This window comes from Heterocephalus glaber, unplaced genomic scaffold (assembly GCF_053883595.1).
Source record: "Heterocephalus glaber isolate CG9 unplaced genomic scaffold, H.glaber_assembly_v1.0 deba00000470, whole genome shotgun sequence".
Classification (NCBI taxonomy): domain Eukaryota; kingdom Metazoa; phylum Chordata; class Mammalia; order Rodentia; family Bathyergidae; genus Heterocephalus; species Heterocephalus glaber.
Genome location: NW_028258145.1, coordinates 4,790,683 through 4,814,155, shown reverse-complemented (window position 1 = coordinate 4,814,155; position 23,473 = coordinate 4,790,683). Strand labels below are relative to the sequence as shown.

At 41.2% G+C, this 23,473-nt stretch overlaps 1 protein-coding gene across 2 annotated transcripts in view; it reads left to right on the top strand.

Moving 5' to 3' along the window:
• Aff3 (ALF transcription elongation factor 3) overlaps positions 1-23,473 on the top strand; it is a 521,980-nt gene that overhangs the window by 231,121 nt on the left and 267,386 nt on the right. For both annotated transcript variants that reach the window (XM_004844437.3, XM_004844436.3), the window contains one exon: positions 11,165-11,212. In XM_004844437.3, coding sequence (XP_004844494.1) covers positions 11,165-11,212 — 48 coding nt within the window. The remainder of the gene's footprint in view (positions 1-11,164; positions 11,213-23,473) is intronic.

The following is a 23,473-nucleotide window of genomic DNA, read 5'->3' as shown; positions in this document are numbered from 1 at the left end:
ATTAACCCCCTTTTAAAATAACAGCAAAATCTTTTGTATTTTTATAGATAAATGATCAAAAATTAATAAGTTGAGATAATCATAGTTTTACGTATTTTCTCTACTGAGGCAGTACTTCCCAAGGGCTCTAATATTACATGTTAAACCCCTTTTGCATTCCTGGGTGAAAACCCACCATTTCTTGTAAATTTTCTCTAGTACTGGGATTGAGCCTAAGGCCTTCACCTTAAGCTACACATTCACCCCTTCTTTTCATTTCAGGACAGGGTTTCACTAAGTCACTAAGTTATCCAGGCTGAGCTTGAATTTGTGATCCTTCTAACTCAGCTCCTCAGCATGCTGGGATTACATGTGTATACTACAACTTCTGACTTCTTGTAATACTTTATTGAATTATATTTGTTAATAATTTATTGAAGCTTTTACATTTATTTCCATAAGGGATATGGATTGATTCTCTTTTGTTAGGTTTTTCTGCTAACTTAATAAAATGCATAGCTTTCCATTACTTTCTACTCTGGGAAAGAAACTACAGGGGAACTAGTTTCCCCTTAAGCATCTGAAATACTTTATTTGAAAACTATCTAGCTGAAGCTCTATGTAAAGGTGATTTTTATTATTTTTATTTTAATTTTATTTTATTTGTATTCTCAGGGTTATCCATCTCTTATTTTATTTCTTAGGTGAGTTTTTTCAGAGTTGCCAACTTCAAGTTTTTTTATATGTTAGCATTGTGTCCTATTTTAACATTAATATCCTCTTATAATTATACTTTCCATGTAAGTTATTTTATCTCTTTATCTCAAATATCTTTTATTTAGGCTTTTTATTGAATAGATTTGTACGTAACTTGTCTACTGGTATAAGTAGCATGTTTTATTTTGGGGTTTTTTTTCCTTTAAGAAACTATATCTTGGTTTTGTAGGTTCTTCTGATTTATATTCTATAAATTTTTTTTTGTTTTTCCATTTGTAATTTTTGTCCTATTGCCATCTTTCGTACTTCTGTTTAGATTATGAACTTCGAACTCATTGCTTAGTACATAAATTTCCTTTGTGAAAAAATAATAAAAACCTGGAGAATATGAATTTATCTCTAAGAAAGGCTTCAGGAAATCTCATAATTTTATTTTTCTATATTTTAACATTAAGTTCTGTGAATATAAAGAATGATTTGGGTGTGGTTTCTGTTTTGTTTCAAAATTTCCAGAAGAGCTTTATGTCTACAGTATATTTAGTTCATAGTTTTGTCAAATTTGTGAGTAAGAAGTCCAAACTGTAAAATAATTACTCTTTGGAAGTTTTGAAGCTTTTTTTGCAGCTGAGATGTAAGTGATACAAAATCGCTCCAGTACTCCCCACTTCAGTAACTATTTCGTGCATCTGTGAGAAGAGGGGGCTTACTCTTAGCATTCTAAGTTTATTGTATCTATAAATTGAGCCCCACTTAATTTTTTGTTCTAATTCTCTATTCTTGTATTCCTTTATGTAGTTCTTTTTTGTAATTCCTTTTGAACTACACAATAGAGATGGACTGAAAAGTTCTAATCATCCTAATCCTATTTCTCTTTCTTTCTTCCTAACATATCTTACTTTGATGCTCTGTTAATGCCCTGACTATTCTGTCTTCATACTGTATTTTGCTGTACACATTTTAACTAGGACTTGTCCTTTAGTTGATGTTAATATTTCCACTCTCTGCTGTCATTTTGTTTGCATTTTCATGGTTTACCTTTACACATCCTTTCTGACATTGTCTTTGCTTATTTTTCTCTGGTGTTGAAATGTCTGGATGATGATTATGATGGCAGTGACAGTAGGACCACCGTGGCAGACCACAGGCTCACGTTTGTGCTGGACAGTTCGATGCAGAGTGGGCTGAGCAGTGCTGAAGCCGGTTTACCAGTGGGGGGTATTGGGATTGAAACCAAGTGCAGCCCTTTAAGTATAGACAAGCTGAATTTGGAAGACAACTGGATGGCTGCTTCCTTGTTCACTGATGACCCTGTCCTCAAGGTTCAGGCTGAGGACACCATGGCAGGGACAGGGCTTCCCATAGAACACTGACAATCCCTGAATTCAGGCTTGGGTCCCACATGCCACTTTTGTGGCATGGACAGCACTCCTAATGTTTTTTTTTAATCTCAGATTTTCTGTAACTCATTAATAGCAAAATATATTTTTAAATAGTTCTGCAGGAATATTTAGATGTGTGCATGGAATAAATCATTTCTAAATGCCCCAGGGTCTTTTGAGTGCTTTCAGACAATTGAAGGCTTTGCGATTTTTAAAAGAATAGTATTTTGGAAGGTCCATCTAAAATATATCTGACAAAGAGCTAAACTATTTTCAAGAGCTAGGACGTGTGCTGCTCATCTTTCTAATGAAATGCCATTTCCCACTGATTTGATCAGGCCTTTTCTCCTTAAGCCTTACTCCTTCCAGGGCTCTGTGCTTGGCATGGTAATTAGGGACTTCTGCAGTCAGGGACAGGACACTCATGGTGATTCCATGAGCTCTGCTTTCCCACAGCTTAGTTCCTTACATTTCCCTGGCAGAATGCACTGTGTGTTTAAGTGGTTGGATTTGGGGAAATGCACATGACACGCGAGGCTGTAGAGAAAGAGAATCAGCTGGGCTGCTAGTTTTTAATTGAAGTTTAGTTGGAGGTTCAATGAGGTGAGACTGTTATGACACATTTCAAAACGTAACGATAGGAAAATGAGGTGGATTCATCAAAGTCGGAATAAATACAGAACAACAGCTCAGCAACTCAGCGTGAAACAATAGCTACAGGCCCTCAAAAAAATCCAAAGTAATTAAAATTTACATTGTGCAGCCCTCCTTCTCAGTGGGTACCTTTCCAAGAGAAGCAATAATTTTATTGTGAAAAATATAAACACAAACTTGGAGATGTAAATTACACACACATTTTAATTTTGTGTGTAAACATGGAAGGTTTTCAAAATGTAAATATAATCAGAGTACACAACCATAGCTGAAACCAGGTTTGAGAAGGGCCTCAGGAAGGCAAATGCAGTCCCTCTGCCCCAGGCCTGTCCTATTCCTCTGCCTCTTTTGTGGATTTAAAAAAGAGGAGGGTAGGATTCCATTCTCCAATTTCTGACAATGCAAACCCTCAGCTCTTATTTTTTAATGCCACAGGAAGGATAGTAATTTTTTTTAATTTTTACTTTATTGGTACGTTTTAGGTATACAATATAATTATATTCATCATTGGAAATTTATACCTTTATGTAATCTCTCTTGGTTCTTATTTTTTCCCCTACCCCTGCCTTCCCTTCAACCCCTCCATCCCTCCCTATTTACAAAGACTTTGTTTCCATTTTTCCATTTTCTCATATTAATTCCATTCCCTTCGTTCCTTTCCCCTACCCCTCCCACTACCCTTCCCCCTTCCCCTTTGCCCCTTTTCTTCCTATTTCACATTATATGTTATACCTTTTAGTCCTTACTTACACTAGAGAAACTATTCGGTATTTACACATGTGTGTCCTATTTATTTCACTTAAGAGTATGGCCTCAATGTGCATCCACTTAGCTATAAATGTCTCTAATTTCTCATTTTTTATGGCTGAGTAGTACTCCATTTTATTTAAAAAACCACATTTTCTTTATCCAGTCTCCAGTTGATGGGCATTTGGGCTGCTTCCAAGTTTTAGCTATTACAAACTGTGCTGCTATGAACATGGGTGCACATATATCACTGTGGTATGATTCTTTTAATTCTTTGGGGAAGATACCCAGCATGGAATAGCTGGGTCAAATGGGACTTCTAGTCCTAGTTCTTTGAGGTATCTTCATACTGATTTCCACAGTGGTTGCACCAGTCTACACTCCCACCATCAGTGGAGCAGGGTTCCTCTTTCCCCACAGCATTTGTTATTGGTTGATTTCATAATAGCAGCCATTCTTTCTGGAGTGAGATAACATCTCAGCGTTGTTTTCATTTGCATCTCTTGAATGACCAGTGATGTTGAACATTTTTTAATGTATTGATTTGCTGTTTCTACTTCTTTGTCTGAGAAATGTCTGTTCATTTCAGATGCCCATTTTTGGATTGGGTCTTTAAATTTGGGAGGTCTGATCTTTTTAAGTTCTTCATAGATTCAAGATAGTAGTCCTTTGTCTGAGGAACAGCAAGTGAAGATTTTTTCCCACATTTTTTCACACTTCTGGTGCTTTCTCTTGCTGTGCAGAAGCTTTTTAATAAGAAGAGATCCCACTTGTTGATTGTTTGCACTAGTTCATGGGCAACTGAGGTTTTGTTCTTGAAATCTTTTCCTATATCAATGTCTTCAAGAGTTCTACCTAACCTCTGTTCCAGTTGATTCAGCATTTCTATGTTGATATTTACCCAATTTTGCCAGCACCATTTATTAAAGAGGCTATTTTTCCTCCAGTGAAGGTGTTTGGCTCCTCTATCGAAGATGAGATGGCTCAGTGTGTCTGCAGTTGTTTCTGCATCTTCTAATCTGTTCCACTTGTCCTCATGTCTGTTTCTTTGCCAGTACCATGTGTTTTATCACAGCAGCTTTGTAGTATAGTTTCAAGTTGGGGATTGTGATACCCCTTGCCATGTCTCTGTTGCCTAGAATTGCTTTTGCTATTTTGGGTCTCTTCTTGTTCTAAATGAATTTTTGGATTGTTTTCTCAAGGTTCATGAAGTATGCTTATGGAATTTCAATTGGGATTGCATTGAATCTTTATACCAGTTTTGGAAGTATGGCCATTTTCACTATGTTGATCCTTCCTACCCAGGAGCAGGGGATGTCTGTCCATTTTCTGATATCATCTTCAGTCTCTCTTTTCAGAGTGCTATAGTTTTCAGAGAAGAGGTCTTTGATTTCTTTTGTTAGATTGATTCTTAGGTATTTCAGTTTCTTGGATGCTATTGTGAAAGGAATTGTTTGTCCTATTTCAGTCTCAGTGAGTCTATTGTTCATGTAAAGGAAAGCTACTGATTTTTGTCCATTGACCTTGTATCCAGCTACTTGACTGAATTTGGTTATTAAGTCTAGAAGACTTTTGGTGGGGTTCTTGGGGTCTTCCATATAGAGTATCATGTCATCTGCAAATAATGATAATTTGACTTCTTCATTTCCTGTCTTTATTCCTTTTATTTCTTTCTCTTATCTAATTGCTGTGGCTACTGTTTCCAAAACTATATTGAACAGGAATGGTGATAGTGGACATCCTTGTCTTCTTCCTGATTTTAGTGTGAAGGATTTCAGTTTTTGACCATTTATTATGATATTGGGTGTTGGTTTTTTATAGATAGCTTTTATCAGATTGAGTTAGAGACCATCTATTCCAATTTTTTGTAGGGTTTTTATCATAAATGCATGTTGGATTTTGTCAGATGCTTTTTCTGCAACTATTGAGATGATCATATGGTTTTTGTCCTTGGTTCTATTGATATAGTGTATTACATTGATTGATTTGCATATGTTGAACCATCCCTGCATCCCTGGGATGAATCCGACTTGTTCAGTGTGTATGATCTTCTTGATGATCTTCTGCACTCTATTTGCCAGTACCTTATTAAGGATTTTTGCATCTGTGTTCATTAGTGAGATTGGACCTTAGTTCTCTTTTTCAGTTGGGTCTTTCTCTGCTTTGGGGATCAAGGTGATGCTTCCTTCCAGGAATGAATTCGGGAGTATTGCTTTCCTTCCAATTTCATTGAAGAGTTTAAACAGTGATGGCAGTAGTTCCTCTCTAAATGTCTTGTAGAATTCAGCGGTGAAGCCATCAGGACCCGGGCTTTTCTTAGTTGGTAAGTTTTAATTACGTTTTCAATTTCATTGATTGATATTTGGTTGTTTAGAATTTTTAGGTCTTCTTCATTCAACTTTGGTAATTCATACATATCTAGGAATCTGTCCATTTCTTCTGTGTTTTCCATCTTATTGGCATAAATGTTCTCAAAGTAGGTATTGATGATCCTCTGGATTTCTGCTGGGTCTGTTGTAATTTCATTCCTAATTTCATGGATTTGGGCGTTTTCTTTCCTTTTTCTGATAAGGTTGGCTAAGGGTTTGTCAATTTTGTTTATTCTTTTGAAGAACCAACTCTTGGCTTCATTAATTTTTTGTATCGTTCTCTTAGTCTCCATTGAATTGATTTCTGCTCTGATCTTTATAATTTCCTCCCTTGTATGAGCTTTGGGTTTGTCCTGCTCTTCTTTTTCTAGAAGCTTGAGGTTTGGCATCAGGTTGTTTAATTGGGCTCACTCTGTTTTCCTAATATGAATATTCACTGCTATGAATTTCCCTCATAAGACTGCTTTCATTGCATCCCATAGATTCTGATATGTTGTGTTGTCATTGTCATTTAATTGAAGGAACTGTCTGATTTCTTCTTTAATTTCCTCTGTGACCCATTGGTTATTCAGAAGTGTGTTGTTCAATTTCTATGTGTTTATGAAATTCTTGTAGTTTATTTTGCCATTGATCTCCAATTTCATCGCACTATGGTCTGATAATATACAGGGGATAACTTCAGTTTCTTTGCACTTAAACATGTTCTGTGAGCGAGCATGTGATCTATTTTGGAGAACGACCTATGTGTAGCTGAAAAGAATGTGTATTCTGATTTTGTGGGGTGAAACACTCTGTAAACATCTGTTAAGTTCATTTGTTCAAGAATTCGATTGAGTTCTAGTATTTCCTTACTTATTTTTTGTCTAGTTGATCTATCTATTTGTGGCAATGGGGTATTGAGGTCCTCTATTACTATTGTATTAGTGCATATATGATTTTTCATGTCCATTAGTATTTGTTTTATGTAGTTGAGTGCACTAGCATTTGGTGCATATATATTTATGATTGTCATCTCTTCCTGTTGGATTGTTCCCTTTACAAGGATGTAGTGTCCTTCTTCGTCTCTCTTAATCAGTGTTGGTATGAAATTCACTTGATGTGCAAAGAGGATAGCTCCTCCTGCTTTTTTTTTTGGTTCCTATCACATGGAGTATTGTTTTCCACCCTTTAACTTTCAGTCTTTGAGTTTCTTTTTGAATTAAGTGTGTCTCTTGTATGCATAATATTGTTGGTTCTTGCTTCTTGACTCATTCTGCCAGTCTATTTCTTTTGATTGGTGAATTGAGACCATTAACATTGATGGTTATAACTGAAACGTATTGACTTCATTGTCATGACTTTTTCTTTTTGTTGGATTCTCTCCGTTTGCATTTAATTTCCTCTCTGCCCAATGGATTCATTCTGCTTTGCTTCCTGGGGTTGTGATCCTCATTGTCTTTTCCTAGGATATTGTCTAAAATTTTTTGGAGTGCTGGTTTGGTATTCATGAGGTTCCTAAGGTGCTCTTTGTCATGAAAGTATCTTATTTCTCCATCAATTTTGAAAGATAGTTTTGTAGGGTACATCAGTCTGGGTTGGAGGCTGTTTTCCTTTAGGGCTTTAAATATGTCACTCCAAGCTCTTCTTGCCTTGAGACGTCTGCTGTGATTCTGATGAGCTTTCCTTTGTATGTGATTTGTTTCTTTTCTCTTACTGCTTGTAGGATTTTGTTCTTCTGTTGGGTTTCTGGAATCTTAACAATTATATGCCTATGTGTAGATTTTTTTTGATCAAGGCTAGTTGGAGTCCTATATGCTTCACTTATCTGTATGTCAAGTTCTTTTCCCCTGCTTGGGAAGTTTTCTGCTGTTACTTCTGTGAACAATTTTTTTATGTCATCTGCACTCTCTCCTGTTTCTTTATTGACTCCAATCAGTCTTATGTTATTCTTCTTTGCATCATCTAGCAGCTGCTGGATTTATTTCTCTAGGTCCCTTACAATTTTGAAGCAATTTTTCTTTTCTTGGTCACTAATTGCAATCTTATCTTCTATATCTGAAATTCTGTCCTCACACTGCTCATTCTGCTGTGTAGACTTTCAATGGAGTTCTTAATCTCCTGGAAATCTATTTGCATCTGTTTTGTGGATTTCATTTGTTTCCTATGTTGGGATTCCATCATGTTCCTCAGCTCCTCTCTAGATTTATCAATCATGTCTTGCACTATGAGCACAATCTCTGCTGTTATCTGAGAAATTATTTCTGATATCATTTTTTCCAGATCCTCTTTTGTTGCCAGTTCAGGGAATCCAGGTGGTTGAGTATTAGAGTTTTCAATCTCATTTCCCTTTGGGGTTGCTGTAGGTGTTCTGGAAGTCTGGTTTAGAGACATATTTACATGTCTTCTCATTTTGATGGGTGGGGTGTTCTGCTGGCGCCCACTCAGCTCACCTCTTCTGTGCTGGGAGCGGTGGTATGGCAGCCCACCAGCCCCTTCCTCTGCCCTGGGAGTGGTGGTATGGTGGCCCAGAAGCCCCTTCCTCTGCACTGGGAGCAGTGGAACAGCGGCCTGGAAGCCCCTACCTCTGTGCTGGGAGTGGTGGAATGGCAGCCCAGCAGCCCCTTCCTCTGGGCTTGGAGTGGTGGAATGGTGGCTGGTAGGCCCCTTCCTCTGTGCTTGGAGTGGTGGTATGGCAGCCAGGAGGCCCCTTCCTCTGCCCTGGGAGCAGTGGAACTGGGATAGTAGTTTTGACTCTTTCTCTCTGTGTCCTCTCCCATCTCCTCCCTCCTTGTTCTATGCATGTGATATTGGAGGTTAGTGAGTGAGAGACAAAATATTGGATATTTTACATCATGGGAAGAGGGAGGAATTTTACCAAATACCATCTGAATTCTTTCATTTGCTTACTTTATGCATGAAAGTTACCTCAACTTGAGCCAATCCTAAGGATTAGGCCTAGGGAAACAGCAGGAGATAGTAGAAAATGCACTGAGCCAGTACTGGGGGAAAAAATGTGTCTGGCTTCTGCCTTGACTATCCATTGCTGCTTGAATGATTTTGGAAAAAGCCCTTCACTTCTCTGGGCCACAGTTTCTCCATCTGTGAAAGTCATTACATTGGTCATAGCTGAGTGACAGGGTACCTTCCCACTCAGAATTTCTGCAACATGGGGTCCTGTGGATCCACTTCCACTCACATGGAGCCCTGGAGAGCCAAACCAACATGGGGCCCTTCCTGAGTCCTGGAGGAAATGCTCTAGACAAGACCCAGGTGTTCCTTGCCAAAGTCTGTTCAGCTGTGACTTGAGGCCAGGACTGACTACATGAGACTGCTGTTGGAAGCCTTACTGTGGCATCTTCTCAATAGCAAAATACCTGATGTGTCCATCCATCCAGACTACCAAGGCTCATGGTTAGAGCTGCTGTTGACGTGAGCCAGTAAGATAATCCTACAAACACTGTCACCAGTGACAACAAAAGTATTTAACTGTACATCTCTCCCACAATCTCTCTCTGTGCATTCCCTTATCAGAGTAGAGTACTAGAGATTTATAGGATTATAGAGAGAGATCATCATAAGAGGAACCTGTCATTTATATAAAGCACATCAAATGAAGAACAGGCATGGTTTTCAGGGAATGCTTGACTTTAAGAAATCAAACCCGAAGTTTAATTTGAATAGTCTTTAGAATGTTGTTGTATCTGGGTAGTTCCACCAAGAGAATCTGGGGTCAAGTTTTCCTTTTAATTGTTCGAAGGTAGAAAATAGTATATTGAGAGTTTTGCATCTGCTCTGCCACCATGTTCCACAGTAGGAACACTTTGGTACTTGGAAGTAGAGTGAAAAAAAAATGGTTGTGGGTTTGGAGATGGGGTTTGAAGAATGAGTAGAGTCTTCTCATGCTACCACTGAACCCCAAAGGAGGTCTTTCCAAGGGCCCACTGAGCCCCGAGTAGTCTTTGTCACATGGCCTTTGTGGTGGAAACCTCAGGCTTCCCTTCGACAAGAAGGTAAGCTGATGTTGCTAAGGGAGAGGATGTATTTAGGATGCATCCTTTGGAATCAGGGAATGCTTCTGCAAGAGAAAATGTCTGTGTCTGAGGATGGGTGTCCTGCCTTCCAGTCCAGGCTGTGGTACTACTATACATGCGAACTTTCTGGGCCTCAGTTTGGACATCTGGACAAATCACTTATTCTAGGTAGAGGGACCATTTTGCCCCCCGGGGAAAAGGGTTGGAGAGTACCAGGTGTGGGCTTTAGTAGAGCCTTTGTCATCTGTAAAACTCCTAGCTCTGATTCAGATAGGCTTCACCTCCCTGAGAACTACAAGAAAGAAATTCATTTGTTCTTCATCATCCCTCAGTCGTCAGACATTGTAGCACACCCATACTATGGGAAGCACGATGGGGATGACACAGAGCCCCCAAAGCAGTGGATTGTGTTTTGGAGGAAGTGCTGGATTGGAGAGGCCATCACTGAACTGCAGCTGGGCAGGGCAGGGATAAGGGGGCAGAGGTAGCCTTTTTGATGGTGGGCGAACTAGAACATCACACTGTTTTGTGATCAACATGCTTGAATATGGGACCCAGAGACTGATCACTCCAAGACCACAGACAGTGCTTCCACCACAGTTGCACCCTGCTTCCCTGTCCCCATGAACCACGTCCTGTGCTCCGGGCTGTGTCACCAGGCATCCAGAATCTTTGGATCATGTCTGCTGGGACCTGGAGCTGCCACACTGCCACGTCCCTGGGTGTCTGCACCACATGGGGCAGCAGGCATCACTGCAGAGCAAATGGCTCTGAATGTGGCACCAGCCCACTGTGCTGACCTCCAGAAGTAGCTCTTTCTGGTCTTTCAGCTTTGCTCCCATCAAACCAATAAATCTAGAATCTGAGGCCTCTGGTGCTACCAGGTTTTTCCTCCATTGCACCCTTCAGCCTATGACATGTGACATGCATTTGGGGGATAAACTGCTGCCACTTTTGCATCAAGGGCTACAGGTTCCCTGCTTAATGGAGGCCAAGGTGGTGGAGTTCAGACCAGTGGGTCAGGTTCTGGACTGCTGGGAGCCCTCCCTCCTTAATGTTGGTGTGATTAGTAGGCTAGGCCCTTGGACAGGCCTGTGTGCCCCTCCAGGCCAGGCCAGGAAGGGGGACACCGTGGCTGTAATGGAAACTGGCATTAAGGAAAGGGGTCTCTCAGTAAGTCCTCACCTTGGCATTCTCCTGGTCTAGAACTCTATCATTTTCCTACTAATTTGGAAGGTTGTGTGTCATCTTTTCTCTGTGAACAAGTCTGTTCTACCAAGGTTAATATTATTTTTTTTTTTGCTTTCAGGAGAGTAGATCTGGAGAAAGCAACAGCTGTGTGGAAGAAATAATCAGGGTAAGGATATTGTTTTCAAAATCTTCTCCATGTTTTGGGCATAGATGCCAAGTAGAAAGGAGTCGTGTGGCCACGTTATCACAGGAGCCCACAGTGGTTTGTTGATTGACATTTACCTTTCCTGAGGGCAATCACATCCACTCCCCACATGACACTTAAACAACAGTTCCTGTAGAAATCTAGGAGTTTGGCCTTTGCGCGAGCCTGTGTTCAGACCAAGGTGGTGGTGCTCTATTAAAGCGACCAGCTGAAGACAGAAAAACAGACTTCAGATGAGAAATACCAAAGTGCTCATACATGGATGTGCCGTTTATCACCCTGCTATTTAAGAGCATCCTTTAACAGTCTGTACTTTTTGAGTCAGGCAGGGGTCGGCTTGTTATTTTTCTTTGAAATTTCATTAGAATCAGAAGCACCTGACAAAGAGGTAATGCTCAGAGTTGGAAATTATATTCCTATGTCATCTTGTGTGTCATTCATTTCCTGGTACTCTCTGCTTGCCTGTCCTTGACACCATCTTTCTCCTTGGTCTTTTTCCCTCCCTGAGCCAACTTCACACATGTTTGCAGGTTGGTTTGGCTGTTGCACCAGATTCGTGTCTCCCTGAGTGTTCCAGCTTATAATCAGGAAGTTGTCATCAACCCATAGTTTTCCTCCTCTCATATTTTTTCAAGGCAGTAGCCTAATAATTTACAGTTCTCAGAAAACTGATATTACACTGGGCAAAACACTAAGACAAACTGGATGAAATGTATGGCCCTTCCCTAATAAAGAAAAAAATGACAACAACTTCATTTTAATGTGTTCCTAACTTTTGGACACCCCACACACTTTTTGTTGAACTGCAAGTATATTTCAGTCATGCTATAGAATTACTTGGCTTAAAATTTTACATTAGCAAAGTGTTTTAAAAATAGACATTTGAAAAAAAATAGACATTTTTCGGGCTGGGGATTTAGCTCAGTGGTTTCGCCGCCTGCTGCGCAAGCACAAGGACCCGAGTTCGATCCTCAGTTCCAAAAAAAACCAGACATTTTTCTTTCTGGAAAGCATTACTTCATAAATAAATGTCTTAAATTAGCCAGAATAATTAATTGAAGTTTGATATGTCAAATCCATAATGACTCCTTTTTATTTTTTTTAACATGAAAAAACAATTGTCAAAACAGACAGCTTCATGTGTGACATTTAAGTACATGTTCATTAAAACCCAGATTGTATTTTATATCCCTGTTATCTCTATTCTGTTTTGAACAACTGATTGTGTATAGTACTGAGATAAATTTTCTTATTTTTCTCTTTTGACATACGTTCATGTTTGGTCTCCAAATACTCCATTTTAAGCCATTTTTCCTTTGATTGGTTATGGTGTTTCCATCTGGAAGATGATACCACCAAAACACTCCAGACCCCATACTGCTTTCCCTAATTAGCAAATTACTCCTTTTATCATCTCTGGACCTTTCTAAAAATATGAAACAAATCTGTCCTTTGATTTTTTTCTCTTCTACTCTCTGAGCAGTTTAGGTAAAGTAAAGATATAGTTTAAGTAAAGTAAAATTGAATTAAAATAAAACAGATTGCCGCAATCAAGAGTTTGTCTATTTTTCTTTCTTTCTTTTTTTTTTTTTTTTGGTACCGGGGATCGAACTCAGGTCCTTGTGCCTGCGAGGCAGGCAGCAGAACCACTGAGCTAAATCCCCAGCCCTGTCTATTTTGTCTGTTTTTCTAAATATAGCTGATGAAAGCCATGTACCTTTCCTGCTCCACCCCTCGCCTCCTGTGATACTGACTCCTGATACTTCTCACGAGGGTGGCTAGTACTGCCCCTACCACCATTCTCCTTCAGTTGGGGGTGGAACCAAGGGAAAACCTGGAACTGTGAATGTATTTGCAACCCCTGTGTGAGACTGAAGCATCCACATGGATGCCAGAGGGGGCTGGAGATGAGGACTTTGGCTCTGCAGGAGGACAGTGGGTGTCCAAACACCCTGAGCTCTGCTCCCTCCAGAGCCCATGAGGAGTGGTCCAGGATGGGAGAGGCATAACCACCAGCAGCGCTCTCTCCCACCTGCCCACCTCGGGGGATGGCATTAGTGGGTCCTGGGCAGGCGGTGTTCCCAGCAGCCCCTGGCCTGTGTTTCTGACTCTCCCTGCCTCCGCCCATCAGCCATTCTCCAAGGTGCTCTTCCTCTCTTTCCCTAAGCATACTGTTCCCTCCAAACACAAGCCCAGGACCCATCCCTGCTACATTTATAGCATATCTGTCACACTCCAGCCTTCCTCCTAGACTAGAACCACAGTGTCTAGAATTCAGGAGTCCCAATTTTGTTGAATGAATGAATAAATCAGTGAATGAGTGTTAGTGAGTCCTCTGAAGGAAAATGACAAATGGCACTGTGATGTTCACAGGCAGATTCCATTTTCTGTAAATCATTCACACGATATCCTTTCTTTTGCATGCCAGGTTTCCTTGAGTAGTCTTTGTGGAGCCAAATTTTCCTTATAAGCTTCTCTGCCCTTGTGCCCTTGTGTCCAGCTCAGGTAAATGATATGGTCAAGGTCACCAGGAGGACCTGTGATTTGCAGCCATGGTGTTTATGTGACAATTCTCTCTTACTGCAGGGGGGAGAGAAAATTCATTAAAAAACGTCTTTAAGTGATGAAAATTGGTGTAGCACTCATGCCATTGGAACAACAATATAGAGACCAACAGACATGGTGCTTTGGTCTCTTGGACCCAACAATCTGCTGGAAGAAATGGATGATAGGTTTTGTAAATTTATAAATAGTATTGTGACACAGTTTTTATAAATAGTTTTATTCAGTAAATAAATATATAATGTGAAGTGTGCTAAACACATTTTAGGAGTGCTTACTATAGAGCCTATGAGCTTCCTTGGAGCTAGTTCCCTGAGGAAGTGACATTGAACTGAGAGAGGATATGAAGGAAATCAACTGTGGAGAAGAATGGGAGTTTGAAAGCAGAGGATGTGGGAGAGCTTGGCTTGTTAGTGGCCCTGGAAGGATGGGGAACACCAGAGTGGCTATAGGGTAGGCAGATAAAGCTGAGCAGGGGAGAAAGGAGGAGCCACAAGATACTGTACACTCAGGCAAGTTCAAGGTTGTGTAAGGAAGGAACCTGGTAAAGCATTTGAGCAGAGAGTGAGGTGAGCATATTGGCAATCTCAATGTTCCACTCTAGCCACACGGAAAATGGAGTGAGGGAGATGAGGAGAAAAGCAAGAGTGGGTGGGGGCTGTTACAGGAGTCCAGAAAGAGATGCTGGAGGTTCCTTCTCCAACGTGGGGAAACTCAAGAGGGGTCCTGTACTAGAGGAAGGAGAAAATCGCAAATCCACTTTTCTGGAGTGCAATCAAAACATACAAGTCAACATAGAGAAGAGAGGTGAATGAAGGGGGTTGGGAGCTCAGAGCAGAGGTCTGAGCTGCATCCCAGTGTTTTGGCACATCATTGGCAATGAAACCACAGACATAGCTGCACTTTCCAGGAGAGAAAATAGAGACCAAGAAATAGTTGAGAGCTTAAATTCTCACAGTCAAATGTCTAGAAAATGAAGATCCACTGGGAAATAGAAATGAGAAAGAGTGACCAGAGAAGCTGAGGGGTCACAGACTTTATAGGGGGAGAGTTCTGAGATCAGTAGCATTCAGAGTTTTGAGAGGCCAAGAAAGGCAAACATCTGAAACCACCCAAAGGGACAGACAGCACAAAGGTGGTTGGTGACATCTTTGAGGATTCTTTCTGTGAAAAGGAAAGGACTGAATCCAGAGAAAATGGAGAAAACTACGTCAATGAATTTAGAAACTTCTTATGAGCAAAGTCCACAGTTTCCAGTTGCACTATGCCCCGTGTCCAAGAACAATAGCCAAGTGGTAAAGCACTGACATTTACTGAACACTCATCACGTAGGAGACCTAAGTTCTCGGCACATGTCACTCTGCTTATGGTGACAGCTGCCCCACGAGCTTCCCCATGTCACACACCCATGTTACAGGTGAGGAAACTGTAGTGGGGAGAAGTTAGACACACCTTGCCCGAAGTCACAGAGCTGGGAGTGAGCTGGGATTTTGTTTGTTTGTTTGTTTTTGGTACCGGGGATCGAACTCGGGTCCTTGCACTTGCACAGCAGGTGTCGAAACCACTGAGCTAATCCCCGGCCAGAGCTGGGATTTTAACAAAGACATCTGGCACCAACTCATACTCTCTTAACTACTACAAATGAAGAAGTCTCCCTGGCTCATTAATGAAACCATCCAGGTATTTTTCTGTGGAAGAGAGGCTTCACATTTCTGCATGATTACGATGTGAAAATGCTGGATCATGCATTTGTGCACTTACGCTCTCACATAAGCTTTTATAGCCAATGGTACCAACCTCATCTGTAACTTCTTCTTCCTCGCGCCTCTCTGATTTTTGCTGAGGTGACTGTTTTTAAGTCATTTGAATATTACATTGTGTGCTGAAGTATAATTATTTTTTATTCTTACTCAGAAAATTTTAATCCTGGGACCTAATAAATCTGTGTGTAATTGCAAAATTCTCTTAACCAAGGGCAAAATGAGAACTGAGTTCTGTGAAGATGGGCAATAAGGGGTGGAAGCCTTCTTGGCCAACATATGTCTGTAACAGTTAGTTTTCTAAGTTGTACTATATTTCATCCTTAAAGCTTCCAGTGCTGTAATACTTTGGTGCTTTTCATAGCATCGCCCATTAACATATGATGGCATTAACATTTGTTCAGTCAATAAAATCTGTTTACAATTTATGTGAGGGGTGCCAGCTGCACAAGTTTTAAGCAAGATAGCTCTAGAAAGCATTTTCTGAGAGCACTCCTCATGACATAGTGTGGCTTTTTGTAAGAGGCCAGTGCTTAAGATTCTGATTTAAAAATAAGGAATGAATTTAGAGACCATTTCTGTGCAGCATCTGAGCAGATTACCTTTTTGGCTTTCATCTTTAGTCACTAATTTAACTCCAATGTGCTGTTAAATATTCATCATGTATATTTACATAGAGTTGCATTTCTGTTTGTAGGAAAAGAGGATAAGTGGTACTTACTCAAACTCAGGAGATTCAAATCAGTTTCTCTATATTCTAATTGAACAGATTTCAGGCAAATAAAGAGAATTCATTTGTTCCTTGGTTTTCCAGAAACTGAGAAGCCTCCTGAGTAAGATTTCAGCTGGGGTCTTGAGAGCCATCACGGGTAGGACACATCGTTGTGGCTTATCACATGTCCAGACACTGGATGGTTGGATAAGAAAAGCCTTGTGTTCAAATGTCTACATGCTCCCTATCCCAAATAAAAACATATTAGTCACCCTGTGCCTACTGGAAAATACAGAACAAAGAGATGACTTGTTTCCAGTGACCTACATGGGTCATTTGCAGAACTGGCTTAGGTCAAATCTCCCCTGCTTACAGGCCAGATGGGCTTTTTTCTGGTTCATACTGTTTCCTTTATAAATTATTTCACTTGCTTCCAACAGTAAAGATTTCATTAGTGACAAAATGAGACCCACTGATGGCAAAATCAATTGAGGTAAAACTGCAGAAGAGCACCATTAATATATCTCATTACTTACGGTAGTAAAATAAAATCAAAACAAAAGAAACCTGGTGTTGGCCTAGAGAAGTTCACCAGGCAAAAGCTCTAATAAGTCTTATCCAAGAGTGTACTTGGTAGTGTTTTGTTCTGTTTTCTTCTTGCATTAGGCCACTTGAATGGTTAGGGACAAAAATAACACCCTTTTGAAGTATTTTATTTTACATCTGGAGCTGCATTCTTCCTAGATACTATTATGTCAGTCCTCTGAGCTGAAACTGGAAGCCCTGATGAAATGACCTCACTGCTCCCAGCCAAGGGTGTCTGGCTGTATATCTGGTGCCTGGGCAGATATATCTGGCAGCCTGCTGTGCTGCAGGGCCACATGGCTGCCCTGCACAGGGTTTGTCTGACTTGGAAGAGTTTGGTTTCCAGCAGAGATGGTGCAGGCGACCACTCTGACTCCGAATCTGTGGAGCCCAAGGGCTTTGCAGGTGATGGCCATGGGACCCCAGAGGTCCAGAGGCTCATGTTAGGCCTAAATGGCTTTGCCTTTCAGCATTTCCCGTCTCTTTCTGTTGCACACCATTAGAGATCACACAGGCACTGCAGAGCCATATAGATAGGAGACTGAGGTAATGTCAGCAGCACAGGTATCTAGTTTCTGCCGTAACAGGACAGGGCAGGTTCTAATACCCCGGTCAGTAACTTCAGTGGTATTTTTGGCCTTTTAGTGTGCAAAATGCTGTGCTGTGACAGACTCTTTTGAGGTATTTAGGGATCTTTAGAACTCCACTAGAAGACCCAGGCATTAAAAATACTTGGTTTGTGTGTTTTCTGTTGTTCTTGACTTGCAGGGTACACCAACACAACTGAGAAATGAGAAGCAGAAAGTACACAGTATGATCAAACTATACGATGTATGTTTGAATTTTAAAGATTATTACAGCAAGAGACACATTACCATTAACCCCCATTGAAAATTCCCTCTCAGGGCCGGGGATTTAGCACAGTGGTGCCGCTGCCTGCCTTGCAAGCACAAGGTCCTGAGTTTGATCCCCAGTACCAAAAAAAAAAGAAAGAAAATTTCCTCTCACTTCAACTACACTCATCCCACTGTTTTTGCCACATTCTGAAGCAGTTCTAGAAATCCTCTTTCCTGAGTGTCTTTACAAGTCACGATCAAAAATATGGTGAATGCCGCTGCCCAGTGCCATCCAATGGAAAGACAAGCTGTGAACATATCACCGAGTGTCCTCATCCACCTTATACGCTGGACCTAGCACCACGCAATGTCAGGCTCTTCCTCAAAGTCAAAATGACCATGAAGGGTAAATGTTTTGAAAATTCAGGTCATTAAGGCAGCTACACAGCACAACTAAAGAAACTCACAAAAGAGGATTTCAGAACTGCTTCAGATAGCAAGAATGATGGGATCAGTGCCTTTGAAATGAGGAGGAATATTCTAAGGGAGATTCATAACAATGTGTCTTTTACTGTAATAATGATTTACCATATTTTCCAATCACACGTCCTGTCTCAAAGAGAAGTAGATGTGCATGGTGCCATGAATGCATGCACGGGACGGAGAGCTGGGGGGTATGAGTCGGAGGACTGAGCAGGGAGAAGGCAGTAGTGGCTCCTGCTTCTGGCACCAGCACTTCTTGCATGGGTGTTTGCAGAATCCACACCTGTGGCTCAGAACAAGAGGGTGGAAGGTGGGATGGAAGCTGAGGAATGGCGGCCTTACACCCTTCCCTGGTATGTGGCCCTTTGGAAGGCGCATTGTCATCCACATGCTCCATTCAAGTTCTTGAGCATCTTCATCATATTCTCTTCTCTATGTGTGACTGCAAGCTTTCAGAAAGATAAGAGTTGAATGTGAATCATGTAAAACACAAAGTGCAGGTTCTTATTTTTACGCACCAATGAGGTTTACCGTAGCAGTGTTGTTTTTACCCTACAGGGTTGAAAATATGAATACATGTAGAATGGTAATATGTAGTAATACTTTCAAATGCATAAATTCCCCCCAAACATACCATTTATTTTACTTTTTTAACTGGCATGTAAAATTGTACATGTTCATGGGCAACTAAGTGCTATTACACAGCAGGGTGAATATAGGTAGTGCACTAAAAAGTTAGAAAAACGAATTTAGAATGTTTTTACCACAAAGAAATGATAGAAGTTTGAAGACATAGATGTGCTTCCCCCAATTTGAATATAATGCAGTGTATATACATGATATATGTGTGCATATTTGTATGTGCTGAGGATTAAACCCAGAGCCTTGTGTGTGCTAAGCATGTGTTCTACCATGTAACAGCAACTACTTGCTTTTAATCTGCGTTTCATTTGAGAGCTTTTCTCCAACAGTGAGTTGCTAATATATAGTAATAGCCAACCAACTTGTTTTATCTCCTTTGCTAACTTAATTAATGCAATTTTATTTTTCTTTCTTATTTATGTAATATTTAAATTTTTTTGAGGAATCTCCATACTGATTTCCATAGTGGTTGTATTAGTTTACACTCCCACCAACAGTGGAGAAGGGTTCCTTTCTCCCCACAATCCCATCAGCATTTATTGTTAATTTATTGATTTAAGTCATTCTTTCTAGAGTGACATGGAATCTCAGTGTTGTTTAAATTTGCATTTCTTGAATGGCCAATGATGTTGAACACCTTTTCATGTATTAATTGACCATTTGTACTTCTTCATCTAAGAAGTGTCTCTTCATTTCAGATGCCCATTTTTTGATTGAGTCTTTTATTTGGGCGAGTCTAATATTTTTGAGTTCTTTATATATTCTAGATGTTAGTCTTCTATCTGAGAGATAGCTGGCAAAAATGTTTTCCCATTCTGTAGGTTGTCTCTTCACTCTGTTGATGGTTTCCTTTACTGTGCAGAGGCTTTTTAACATGATGTGATCCCATTTGTTGATTACTGCTATTTCTGTATTTAATATAACCATATGTATTCATCAGACTGAAAAACTTACTAAAGATCAGAACCGGAAGTTGTGTATAGAGTTATTACATTTTAAGGCATTTACTAAGAATATTTAGAGTGCTGATTAAAAAGCATCTAGACATAAAAAATCTGGTGATATGACATTTAGGCAAATAAGCTTCTACTTGTTTGCAAAAGTATTTTTCAAGGTTCTATGTGTGTGTGACTGCTAGTTAGTAAATTCACAGCACCAAAGACCGTGTGACCTATCTCACCTCTTTTTCAGTTCTCACTCTGATTTGAAATTTCATCAGCGACTGGTCCTTGCAAATAGGTCCTCAGGTCCAAGTCACAGAGCACTTCTTAGTACCTTTACCCCCGGATGCCCTATGGGCACTGCTGTCTTTCTCCTAGACTCCCTGCCTGTGTCTGCTTGTGGCTGGTACAGAGCCATGGCCATCCCATGACATGGTCCCTCTACTGGCTGGCTCCCATCTGTGCTAGGTCCTGCACCCACCCTGGGCCGGCACTACCCCTGTAGCCACCCCAGGACCACAGGATGCAGTGGTGGTACCTCCTCTCCAGCTCTGTAGGCTACCTTGAGGACTCTGCAGGCAGTGGCCAGGTGGGGCTGCTGGGTTATGCTGACCCCACTCCCAGGGAAGATCACAGTAGTTTGGTGTGCTCTCCAGGGAGCTCAAGGAGTGACCTATGTCCACTGGAGCTGGCTGTCGGCATGACATTCACAGGGTGTGAAACTGTGGTCTTCTTTCCTTTTCCTCATCAGTCCTTCTCACCTCCCTAAACAAGCTTGGTTTTTGTTTTTTTTAAATGATGCTGAAAATTAGCCCAAAGCTTTGTGCATGTGAGGCAAGTGCTCTACCACTGAGCTACTTCCCCAGCCCCTAAGGAACCTTCCTAGATACTTTTTCCTAATCGCTCCCCTATGAGATTCGAATACTGTGAAGATGTTCTGTGTCCATTTATGTCTCATATGTGCATCTGCTCTTTATGCATACAGCAAGAGTTTTCCCTCCCAAAGAGCCCATGTCATGTAGCCACTGGTGGGGGCCTGGTGGGATCAGGTTGTCCTGCTCCTCCCACGCCTTCCATGTCCCTGAGAGATGCCTGCTCCACAGTGGGTACCCTGGATACTGGGAACAGAGCTGTGAGCCACACAGGCACAGACCCTGCCTTCTGGAGCTCCTGTGACTTACCTGCCTCCTACCACCCTCCTTCCAGTGGCTAAAATTAAAATCCCTGCTCCAACTTCAGCCCACCCCTGTCCTGTGCTCTGGAGGCCCCTCTACTATAGCAGCTACTCAGGAGCTAGCAGCCACCTCCTCTCTTCCCTCTTCCAACCCCTATTTGTGCTGCCTTCTTATTTTCAGGCTCCACATGCACACATTACTTCCACCTTAGCAGAAAGAAAGAGGAAAGAAGGCAATGTTTCTTTCTGTGCTGCATTCCTCTGTGGACTTTTCCTACAACTGTTCAGGATGTTAGCTCCTTGACTCTTTCCTAGTGGTTTCTCTGCTCTCATGCTGTAGTTTCCCTGGCATCTGGTGACAACACCCTGCACCGACGGGTCTCCCATGTGAACCCAGTTCTGTTTGCTGACTCTCATGGTCACCTGCCTGCTGCTCCCAAATTACTCCATTGAGATGTGTCGTGAACAGTGGGACGTGACCTCGCATCTCTGCCGGCTTCTCCTCTGGTGTGGATTATCACCCTTGCCCAGATGCCCAATCCTCCTGCCCACTCAATGTGTTCTCTTCTTTCCACACCTATCAGCTCCATCGCCAAGCAGATCTGTTCTCTCCTGTTCTTCCGCTTTCCTGCTCAGATTGCTCAGGAGAGCAGTCTGCAGGCCCCTTGCTCCTCCTGCCTCCTACCAGCCCCCCACAGTGCAAGCAGGTCCAGCTTCCCAGAGCACATGTGGGCTGAACACCTTCTAGCAGCTCCCCCAGGCTCAGAGAGGCCAATTCCTAAACATTATTTGAGACCTCTGTGTGCTCTGGCCCTTCACATCATTCCAGTTCTTTCTCCACCTTCCACTGCAGATGCTGTTCTTCATCTGCACCACTCTCCTTCTCACCTCTGGCCCTAACCCATGTTCTTCCCAGCCCTTACCACGAATCCAGATGACTGACTCTTGCTTATCTATCACCCACTCCAAGCTGCCTTCCCGAGACCCCATCTGAGGTAGATGCTTCTGTTCCAGCTCTTCCCAGTGCCTTTATCCTCACCATGTGTTACACAGTGGTCTTCTTCCCTCCCATCAGCCTGTCTGTCTCCTGGGACTGGCCAGTGGCTTTGACCTTCGGATCACTTATCTGTTCTTGCTCCTTACCCTGTTGTCCTCCAGTCCACAATAAAATGTTTGAGGAATTTTCCCCCTAAAATGTCAGCTCCCCAAGGACTTCCAAGACTGCTGTGTTACCTGGAAGCATGAGCAAACTGTCCAATTGGTATAAGTGCAAGAGAGATGGCAGCTTCCCTGTCAACTCCCAGGGTTCAGAAATGGGTAGGAATCTCAAAGTGACTATGGCCCAGGCATCAGAAAATCTCAGACCTTTTGTGTCTGCCATTTGTATCTTGCTTATCTTTTATGGGTTGAGTTTTTCATTTTGCTAGATAATGAATTTGACAAGTTGAAGAAATCAAGATAATAAGATTGCAGAGATAATTTGGTTAATTACCGTGTTGTTCCTGGTAGAACCAAGGCCTGGAAGTAAGCACTATTTTCACTGCTAATCTGCTTTGTGTAAAAACAGTTCTTGGAACAATTAAAACACATGTATCCAAAGTGATAAAACCCAAAACACATTTTTAAATTGCATTTATTATGAAAACCACACACAGTGTTCTCTGTTATTTTTTTCAAATTGAGGGTTGTAAAATTACACTGATTTGCTACAAATTACTATTGTATACACACAGATCTTAGAAAAAATAGTTTTTAAAATAAAAAGTGATGGTTGAGAATGGATAATATATACACCCTTGAAAATAAGAACATCTATCTAGATAGTAACATATACTTGAAAACATAATTACCTGGAATTCTTATAATGTTATAATTATTTAGCTCATTTTAACCTTAAAAAATTAGAAACTTAGTTTTTCCTATGCCTTTGGATTTGTGTGTTGTTTCATACATCCTAATAAATTTGAGTTATGGGTGTACAATGTCTGTTTTTATGCTCATTTGGATTTCATGAAGTACAAATGCTGAGAAAATGTAAGGTTTAGAACTCATTCAGACCTTGTGGAGCATGCTCCCCTGTTTAGTTGCAATGTTTTGTTCCACTTTCCAAAGCTGCCTGTTCAGCCTAGAATTTCTCACAGGTAACCCAGTGTCAAGGCTCTAGCTTCCCAAATTAACTGGAGTTTTTGAACCAGAAGTCATTTTTCCATTTTCCCATAGCTCTGTTCGATTTGTACCCTAGAACTTCTAGAGAAATGTCCTACTCAGCACTTCCAATTTCTTCAGAGCATCCCTCAGTAGGACCACTTTCCTAAAGGTCTTTAGTTTCTGATGATGAATCAGGATAGATGGACATCTTCTTGGGGTGCAGTACTAGGTTTGCAATATCACAGATACCTGTGATATTGATACCATTAGCTGATTTATCCTAGTCCACCCACCCACACACACACTAAAAAATGCACCTCTCTCTGCAAATACGTGTTTTTGTCTCTCCTCTGGATTTCCTAGAAAGTTATAAAAACTG